The 9,192-nt window shown below is 38.0% G+C and overlaps 1 protein-coding gene and 1 non-coding gene across 4 annotated transcripts in view; both read right to left on the bottom strand.

The window, feature by feature from the left end:
- Nucleotides 1-926: 926 nt before the first annotated feature.
- The window catches only part of Khdc4 (KH domain containing 4, pre-mRNA splicing factor), a 20,228-nt gene continuing 11,962 nt past the window's right edge, over nt 927-9,192 (bottom strand). The window contains exons 9-14 of one of the 3 annotated variants that reach the window (XM_015502749.2): nt 8,345-8,402; nt 7,860-8,113; nt 4,772-4,945; nt 3,392-3,504; nt 3,059-3,150; nt 927-2,191 (exon numbers count right to left, since the gene is read on the bottom strand). In XM_015502749.2, the coding sequence (XP_015358235.1) occupies nt 1,992-2,191; nt 3,059-3,150; nt 3,392-3,504; nt 4,772-4,945; nt 7,860-8,113; nt 8,345-8,402 (891 nt within the window). In that variant the 3' untranslated portion in view covers nt 927-1,991. Of the gene's footprint in view, nt 2,192-2,252; nt 3,151-3,391; nt 3,505-4,771; nt 4,946-7,859; nt 8,114-8,344; nt 8,403-9,192 lie in introns of those variants that run through there. The other 2 variants (XM_015502750.2, XM_015502751.2) reach the window with 2 other exon arrangements.
- LOC125620303 lies at nt 7,017-7,153 on the bottom strand. The gene has a single exon (XR_007351916.1). It is a non-coding gene; the product is annotated as a small nucleolar RNA SNORA42/SNORA80 family (small nucleolar RNA).

Here is a 9,192-nt window from a genome sequence, read left to right as displayed (position 1 = left end):
TGGCGTTTGCTGGTGGTTATCGTGGGACAGACAGAATTTAAACCAGTTTAAGGCCAAAACAGAGCAAATGAGGAAAGGGACCACCTCACACCTCAAATTCTCCCAAAACAAGGACTGAGATGGAATTTAGGGATGACGACTCTCCTCCATTGCAGAAAAAGCTTTCATTTCACAAGCACAACTTAGATCCTTTTAATTAGGAGCCAAAGGGCAGATGTTCACAACCATCTAGTAATCCTAATCACAGGTCTTTATGTATTTTAAATATATCTATAAAACGTTAAAAAACCTGCTTCAGGGCAACCGCATGCATTGGCCCCTGGCTTCCATTCTCAGTACTGCCCTTCAAAATTGATTTTTTTGAAATATTACTTCTCTCTGGCAGGAAAGGATATAACTCAAGAGCTTATAAATGCACATGTATCTCCAGGCAGCACACACATGTACAGAAAATTTTATATTGGCAAATTCCTGATGCCCACCACTTTATAAAGATTGTCTTTCCAAGAAAATATTAAATCTGCCTTAAAATATTTCATTCACTTAAACCTTTAAAGTCACTGTAAAGTAAAGGTCCAAAATATAAAAAAGGAATACATTGAGCTCAATATCCCTCAAAATTTTCATCCTGACTTTAAGTTCCTGGAGTTGGGCTGGGGCTGGAGAGCTGTGATGGAACACTTGCGTCACATGTAGGAGGCACTGGGTTCATTCCTCAGCACCACATAAAAATAAATAAAATAAAGGTATTATGTCCATAAAAAATAAATAATTTTAAAAATTAATTCCTGGAGTTATGTGCAAACCTCGGAGTCTGTGTATGTATTTTTTTGTGAGGTTCTTAACTGCAATATGCTGAGTAAAAATGTTAATTTTAATGTAAGGATGGATTGTAGAAGATCAAAAAAATAAAGAAACCACAAGCAGAATATTTATACATTTATTTATAATGAAATTATGGTCTAATTATTTACAACATATAGGAAACCAGAGGATAAGTTTATACAAAGCCAGCCTGCAAAGTATTCAAATGTGCAAAAATGACAGTTCAGTATCTCAAACTACTCCTGGTTCAGCAGACTAGCTCCTTCACTTTCACACATCAATATTTGATACAAAAAAGTTCTTTTGGCAAAACCTGTAATGCCAAGAAAAAAGGACAAGTTGCAATCTCAGTCACCAAGTCCACCATCCTATTTGGTGTAGTCAAATCTCTCTATTTTAGTTGCAAGCAGTTCTGAGAGAGACAGACCACTGTGTTTCATTTCTGTGATGAGTTCTCACCAGATTTTAGTCAAGTAGTTTTCTCTGACCCAGCTGAAGACAAGGAGCTTAGAAGGGCAATAAAAACTGCAATGGCTATGTAAGACAAATGTGCCTGAAGGTACCCGCTTTGGATCATCCCAATAAAAACTCACAATGAAAAAAATAACTTCATTTTCCTAGTCAGGATCCAGCTGCATTTGACAATTTTAAATTAGTAAAATAGCATTTTCAAAAACAGAAAGAATCCAAACTGAAGCAGGGATGAGGATTTCTTAGAATTAGGTACTGAAAAGAAAAGGATGATCTTAAAATCATTTCCCCACTAATAAATAGTAAGGCGTTGTTTGTAACCAGTTATCAAAACTGACCCAACAGTAGTAAAATACAAAGAAAACTTCATTTGAGAGTAGAGGCTGGATCAGGCCAAACATCTACAGGAATGACCCTGTTGGGATGCTTCATTAGACAAGCACATTTCACCAACTGTTAAAAAGCTTCTGAGACAAATTTGTGATTCTAAGTAAACTTTAACAGATGTTAATGCCACTGCAGAAATGAGAATTTCTTAAAAAAAAAGGAACCCCTTTAAGTAAGGGGGCACTCCACCTCTAAATTCTGCAAAGGTCCAAGATGGCTCCCAGTACAGGCCCCAGAGTCTTGTTAAATCAAATGCATGCATTATTGCTAAGAAGAGTCATCGAGGGTCAAAACTGTTCCACTGTTTCCTATGGGGCCATCCAGAATGGCATCTGTTGTTTAGCTCGTGGTTGTGATGAAGGGTATTGATATCCCAAACTCCAGCCCTGTGGAAAACTACTTGCATTTTTATGACCTCCATGTTCCTCCTCTTCATCAGATGAATCTGCAGCATAAGCCACCAAGCCAAATCCCTTCTCTGTAGTTTTCATTTTTTTGGCTGGATAATCTAGAATAGAGAAAACAACCCCAACCCCATTCCCCACCAAGGGAAAAAAAAAAAAAGATAATACCATAAATTCGTTAATAAAAAAAAGACGTTAATTTTAAGTGGTTAGTTGGACACCATTTTGAGGTCACAAGGTCAATGGTCACCCAAAAACGTTGAAGATCACACGAAAAACAGCATCAGCATCAGCAAATGTGAATCCACCAGAACCATGTAAGAAAACAGAGAAAGAAAAAGAAACACACAAAAAAAAAAAAAAAAAAAAGAAAAAAGAAAAAAAGGAAAGTTAGCAAATGAGTCTTTGGGGGCTGATATTCACCTTTTAAAGAGTTAAAAGAAAGGAAGTTAAGAAAAGAAAAATATGTATTTTCTTCTGTTCATTTTTATTATGACTACAGACAAAGAACCAAAATGACCCCATGCACCACTATGGATTTAGAGTTTGTGAATGTTGTGGCAGCCACAGGCTGCCAGGGCGATGTGCTTCAGCTCCCAATACAAAGGAAACTGATCTTTTAAAGGAAAATAAAATCTATTAAATCTGTATGAGATCACCTCCAGGTATTCAGACGACATTAGCAATAGAATTTTGAAATGACCTACCAATTATTAGTATTTCCTAGGGTTTTAATGTCACTGATGCTACATATAAAATAAGTTGACTGATTCTTTTCTAGACACACGTCGGTTGAAAATAAAAGGCTGTAACTATACGCTGTCCTTATTAAAAAAAAAAAAAAGTATTCTCATTAGACAGTAGATTATAGAGGATGGATTAAACACCTGAATAAATATCAGGTTAGGAAAACTTATAGCTTGAGTCCAGTCCTACTTAGTCCCCTGTTCCCCCAGCTCCACCTTACTCACCATGGCTCCCTGTTAAGGTCCCAGACCCATTCCTTTCATCAGACTCAGTTTTTATTCCAGTCACTGGAAAGGCTGGTGGAGGCATCAACTGCCTGTTAAAAAAATGAAAATCCGTTTGAATTCAATTTTTAACTTATCTGATTCTAAACAGTAAAAGATATATCGCAATATTTTCCATTACTGCATCAATTACAACAAAGAGGAGTTTGATTCATGTGAGCTTTAGTACAAGCTTTAGTACATTGCAGCTCGTAGCAATAACCATTACTTACACAAAATGGTGCATAAGAATGACAACTAAATGTATTTGTATAATTGATCAAACTAACTTACCTGTCCCTCTCTCGCTCTTTGCCTGAGGAACTTGCTGGCTTCGATCCTGCGCCTTCAATTTCATTCTGACTGGAGAAGCCTGTACCTAAATTAGTCATATGAATGGGTCCATGCTATGAGCAGAAAAATACAGTGGCATTAGCAAACCTACAACTGCTGTAATGACTTTAGCTCCTTAATGTAACTGTCAAGTGCCTCATCTTTCTGATAAATTGAAATAAATTAAACTGTACTATATACTCCGGATTTGGAAGATAACTGTAGTCAAGTAGGGATTTTTTTTTTCTCTCTAGGATTTAAAGATACTACAATTCATGCTTCATTTTGAACTAACCACCCATAATTCAACTGGTTTCTACAAAACTGTAAAAAATTTGCTGTCTTATAAAGAATGACTGAAGGGGGGCTGGTGTTGTGGCTCAGCAGTAGAGCACTTACCTAGCACATTCAAAGCCTTGGGTTTAATCCTTAGCACCACATAAAAATAAATAAAAAAAATAAAGGTATTTGTCCAACTACAATTAAAAACTAAAAAACAATGATTGAAGGATTCTGGCAAGATGTATAGATGCTTCTGTTAAAACTGTACCAAAACCATGTACTTTTTAAAAAAATTATTATTTCTTTCTGTGGTGCTACAGATCAAACCCAGGGTCTCACACACGCTAGGCAAATGTTTTGCCACTGAGCTTCAGCCCAGCCCTCAATCTTTAACTTTATGAATGATTATGTTTGCAATTATGTGTATTAATCACTCCATTTCCAACAGGTGTGTGTAGGGGAGTATGGGACACACACACCCCCTTAATTTAAAGGGGTTTAAAAAAAAATTGAAAGCCAAGGTTTAGACATTGGTATATGGATAGCTTTTGGTGAGATATGCTGCAAAGTAAGAACTATCACAGGCTTTCAAGAGTCTTGTATGAGTAAGAAAAAACAGAGTTCTATACAACTCTTTCTAGAAGTTATTCATGGTAAACTTCTCTCCAGGTGGAGAGTTGTGTATTTTCTTTTCTTTTTTAAAAATATTTATTTTTTAGTTTTAGATTTACACAATATCTTATTTTATGTGGTGCTGAGGATCGAACCCAGTGCCTCATGCATGCTAGGCGAGCATACTACCACTGAGCCACCACCCCAGCCCAAGAGTTGTGTATTTTCTTATCACAATGAACCCAAAGGCAAAACCCACCCAAAGGAAATCACACTTGCTTAAATTAATTCCTCAAGAATAAAATCCTAAGCTAAATGGATTCCAGAAAGCATAAATCCCGATACTAGAAGGACAGTTAATATAGACGTAAATTTATTTCTTTCTTTAAAGGGAGAATATAGTAGGAGAATAAGATGAGGAAAGGAAAACAAGGTATTTTATTTAACCTGGTATCCAAGAAGTCCAGATTCCCGTTCATCTGGTAGCTCCTCTGTGAATCGTCTCTTCTGTGCCTGGGGTTGAGTTGGGAGTGGGGGCTGGGGCTGGGGCTGGGGCTGGGGGCCAGCAGGCAAGGCAGTTTTGACAGGAGCAGCAGGAATAAAAGGACCACTCATCGGACTCTGGGACCAAAACAAACCAAGGAGGAAAAACAATGTAACACTGCTCAACTAATGAATAAGTAAATACTTATTAGAATATACTTCATGTATCACATGCAGCTTTATCTCCTTCCTATATAATTTAAAACAGTATCACCCAGCCTCCCACCATCATCCTAGGGACATGAAATTAACAATCTATATACAGTTCTTTTAATTTTCATTGTGTATCTCTGAGGTATTAGGAATAAACATAACCATTAAAAAACAATAGCAACTTTAGCCACTTACTTCCGAAGTCATGAAGCAGGAACTTTCTCTTATTTAAAGCCCTTTCATCAATCTGAATCATACAAGCAGCTAATGTGTGTGGCAGAGACAACTTCATTTAGTACTACCATGGTTATTATTAAGTTGTTATAACAAGAGCAAGTTTAAGCTGGGTTCAGTAGCACATGCCTGTAACCCCAGCTGCTCTGAAGGCTGAGGAGTTCAAAGCTAGCCAATACAACTTAGCAAGGCCCTAAGCAACTTGGCAAAATCCTGTCTCTAAATAAAATATAAAAAGGGCTGGGGATGTGGCTCAGTGGTTAAATGACCCTGGGTTCAATCCCTGGTACTAAACCTGGCATGATGGTGCATGCCTGTAATCCCAGCAGCTCAGGAAGGCTGGGGCAGGAAGATTACGAGTTCAAAGCCAGCCTCAGCAATTCAGTGAAGCCCTAAGCAACTCCACGAGACTCATCTATAAATGAAATACAAAAAAGGACTGTGGCTGTGGCTCAGTGGTTAACTGACCCTGTGTTCAATCCCTGCTTTAAAAAAAGCAAAAAAGGGGCTGGAGATGTGGCTCAATCGGTAGCGCGCTCGCCTGGCATGCGTGCGGCCCGGGTTCGATCCTCAGCACCACATACAAAGATGTTGTGTCCGCCAAGAACTAAAAAATAAATAAATATTAAAAAAAAAATTCATGGGATCAGGTGAAAATCTCAACAGAGAACNCAAGAACTAAAAAATAAATAAATATAAAAAAAAAAAAAAAAAAAAAAAAAAAGCAAAAAAGAAGGCTGGGGCTCTGTGGTAGACCGCTTGCCTAGCACGTGTTCAATTCCCAGCACAGCATTAAAAAAACACTAAATAAAGGCATTGTGTCCACCTAAAACTAAAAAAAAGAGCAAGTTTGACTATTTTTTTTAATATTTATTTTTTTTAGTTGTAGTTGGATGCCATACTTTTATATTATTTATTTTTATGTGGTGCTGAGGATCGAACCCAGGGCCTTGCACATGCTAGGCGAATGCCCTACCGCTGAGCCACAACCCCAGCCCCTTGACTAATGTTTTAAGTAGTTATTCCAAAAAAAGAATAAAGAGCGATCAAAACACAGTATACATTAGAGATAATAGCATTTCTAAAAGGAAAATTCACACAATCAATAACAAGCAACTAACATTTACAGACCGTTTGGATCATCTTAGTTAATCATTACCACTCATGGAGATTTTATCCTTATGACCATTTTCTTGATAGTTCAAGTTATATCCCAAGATAAAAAGGCTTAAAAGGGGAAAGCATGATGTACCCTGGCAACCTAACTCTAAACCTCCAGCTCTTAACCACTGTGCCATGATGCTTCACAATTATAAAGGGTTTCAACTCAAACTCAAGGAACTACAAATCTCATATATGTGTGTGTGTGTGTGTGTGTGTGTATACATATATATGTTTATTTATTTTCGTTGTAGATGGACATAATTTTTTATTTATTTTTATGCAGTGCTGAGACTCAAATGCAGTGCCTCACGCATGCTAGGCAAGCACTCCACCACTGAGCTACCCCAGTCCCAGAACTACAGATCTTTCTGAATATAAAAAGGAACCTGGCACTGTAGAGTAAACCTAAAGTATCCAAGTTTGAGGCCAGCCTGGGCAACTATGGGAGAACTTGTCTCAAAATAAAAACAAAAGGCTGGGGATGTAGCTCAGTGGTAGTGTTCCTGGGTTCATTCCTCAGTATCAGAAAGAAAAAAACAACAGTACAATTTTTGACTACAGCCTGAAAACAGAATTTAGTTTACATGCTTTTGTTACAAACTGTGCAACCTTCTTCAGTGCTCACAGCCCACAGACAAGGAAGCCGGGCAATGGTTCAAGGCTGCAGTTTACTCTGGCATGGGTACACTATGAGAGGCCCACAGAGGAGGACCTGCCATAAATCCATTACCATGCTCCCATTATTCTCTCCCATCTCCCAACTGTTCTACATCACCCACATGAAGGAGCTAGACAAATCTATTCTTTTCCTAAAATTTCACTTTCTTACATAAAAGACCTAGCATAATTTATAATCCTGGAAAGTTCATATATCTTTTAGGCTAGGAACATTTGTCAGAAAAAGATTAGAGCTGCTAAATCAGTTCTGACCCTTCAAAGGAGGGCTGTAACCAGCTTCCTTCTCCGAGAACTCAGTTCTACTACAAAGTTATGGGCAGGCAAACTATGATTCTGGCTTGTCACTCATTTTTGTAAATTAAGCTTTAATATAAATGTACCCACTGTTCATTTAGACAGTGTCCATGGCTGCTTTGGTGCTGTAATAACAGAATAGAGAGCAGCTGTGACAGAGACTACCTAACCCAAAAAGCCTAAAATATTTACATAAGGCTCTTTACAAAAATTTGGCCGGCCATTCCCACTTTAAACTACTATTTGGTGGTAAGACTTATGAAATTAAATTAACTCTAGGATGAGAAACAAAAATGTACACACTGTGATAAAGTATTCAGGTAGGTTAATAGTAGGAACACAGAAGACAAAAGGGAAAAAAAATCTCACATTACATGGATTTATTTCTAGAAGACAACCATTTCCCCAGTTCCCCCCCACCCTGCCCCCTAAATCAAATGACAGCATAATGCATTCCCTGGCATCCTACCTGTCCAGTGCTAGCTGGAGGTTGCACTTGTGTTATCGGGTATTGTGTTGGCACAGGTGGGACTCCAGTAGGTAATGCTGGCAAGACTCCAGGTGCCAATGAAACAGCTGGTGGCACTATGCTTGGTACTCCATAAGGAGGTTGAACTGGCTGCTGAGGAGGGGGAACAACAGGGTAACCAGACTGATAGCCATTGGATGGATAATATGGTGGTTGAGGAGGGACACTACTTATAGCAGAGGGTTGTGTATAGCCTGAGGGGGGAAGAAAAAAAGTGTTTAATCAGCTGCAGCAGAATGAGACATTTTAGCTGAATATAAACTTAATATCTAGGGAAAAAAAATACTGAGGCATGACTGGCTTTCCAAATTACCCTAAGTTGAAGGAACATTATTAGTGCCCTGGCACAGTTACTCTAGCCTCAAGTATCACACACAAAAATATCATTAACAAAATAGTTCTTAAACACTTCAAGATATACACACCTGGTAAAGGTACAGCAGTATTAATTTGATTCACAAATCTAGAGTACTCAGCATGAACCTAGAGAAGGAAGAACAAGTCAATAATTTGAATAAGGCAGATCTACAAACTATTAAGCCACCTCATTGGAATTAGAAACACGTACAATCCCAAATCCCCCCAAACTAGATTTAATTCTGTGGCATAAAATCATCCAGAAAGCCAAAAATCATAACAACGAGGAAATTTCTTTTTCTTTTTTTTTTTTAAAGAGAGAGAGAGAGAGAGAGAATTTTAATTTTTTTTAGTTTTCGTTTTTTTGGCAGACACAACTTTGTTTGTATGGGGTGCTGAGTGAGGATCGAACCCAACTGCACGCATGACAGGCGAGCGCGCTACCGCTTGAGCCACATCCCCAGCCCAACAACGCGGAAATTTCTAAACTGCTAGTACTAGTCAAAATTAATCATATCTACTGGCTGATGTGTCCTCAAGCTCCCTATTTTCTTCAATCTCTTCTTTACTACAAGCATCCTATGAACTGTAATTTCATGTACTAACAAAGAACAAGGAAGTTCAAGTGTTGGTAAATCAGGTTATATGCACAAAAACAAACAACAGTTCCCCAACAAGGTGCCCTTCAATACCAAAGAACACAAGGTTCAATGTATTCAACAGGAAACCCAATTTTCCATTAAGTGCTACAGAAAGTACTATGATTTACCTTTCAGTTATTTGTTTATAGAATAAAACAAGTGGATGGGCTGGGGTTGTGGCTCAGAGGTAGAGCGTTTGCCTTGCACATGTGAGGCACTGGGTTTGATCCTCAGCCCCACATAAAAAAAAAAAAAAAAAAAAAAAAAAAAAAAAA

Source organism: Marmota marmota, unplaced genomic scaffold (assembly GCF_001458135.2).
Source record: "Marmota marmota marmota unplaced genomic scaffold, marMar, whole genome shotgun sequence".
Taxonomy (NCBI): Eukaryota; Metazoa; Chordata; class Mammalia; order Rodentia; family Sciuridae; genus Marmota; species Marmota marmota.
The sequence above is the reverse complement of the archived record's forward strand: the minus strand, read 5'-3'. Positions and strand labels throughout refer to the sequence as shown.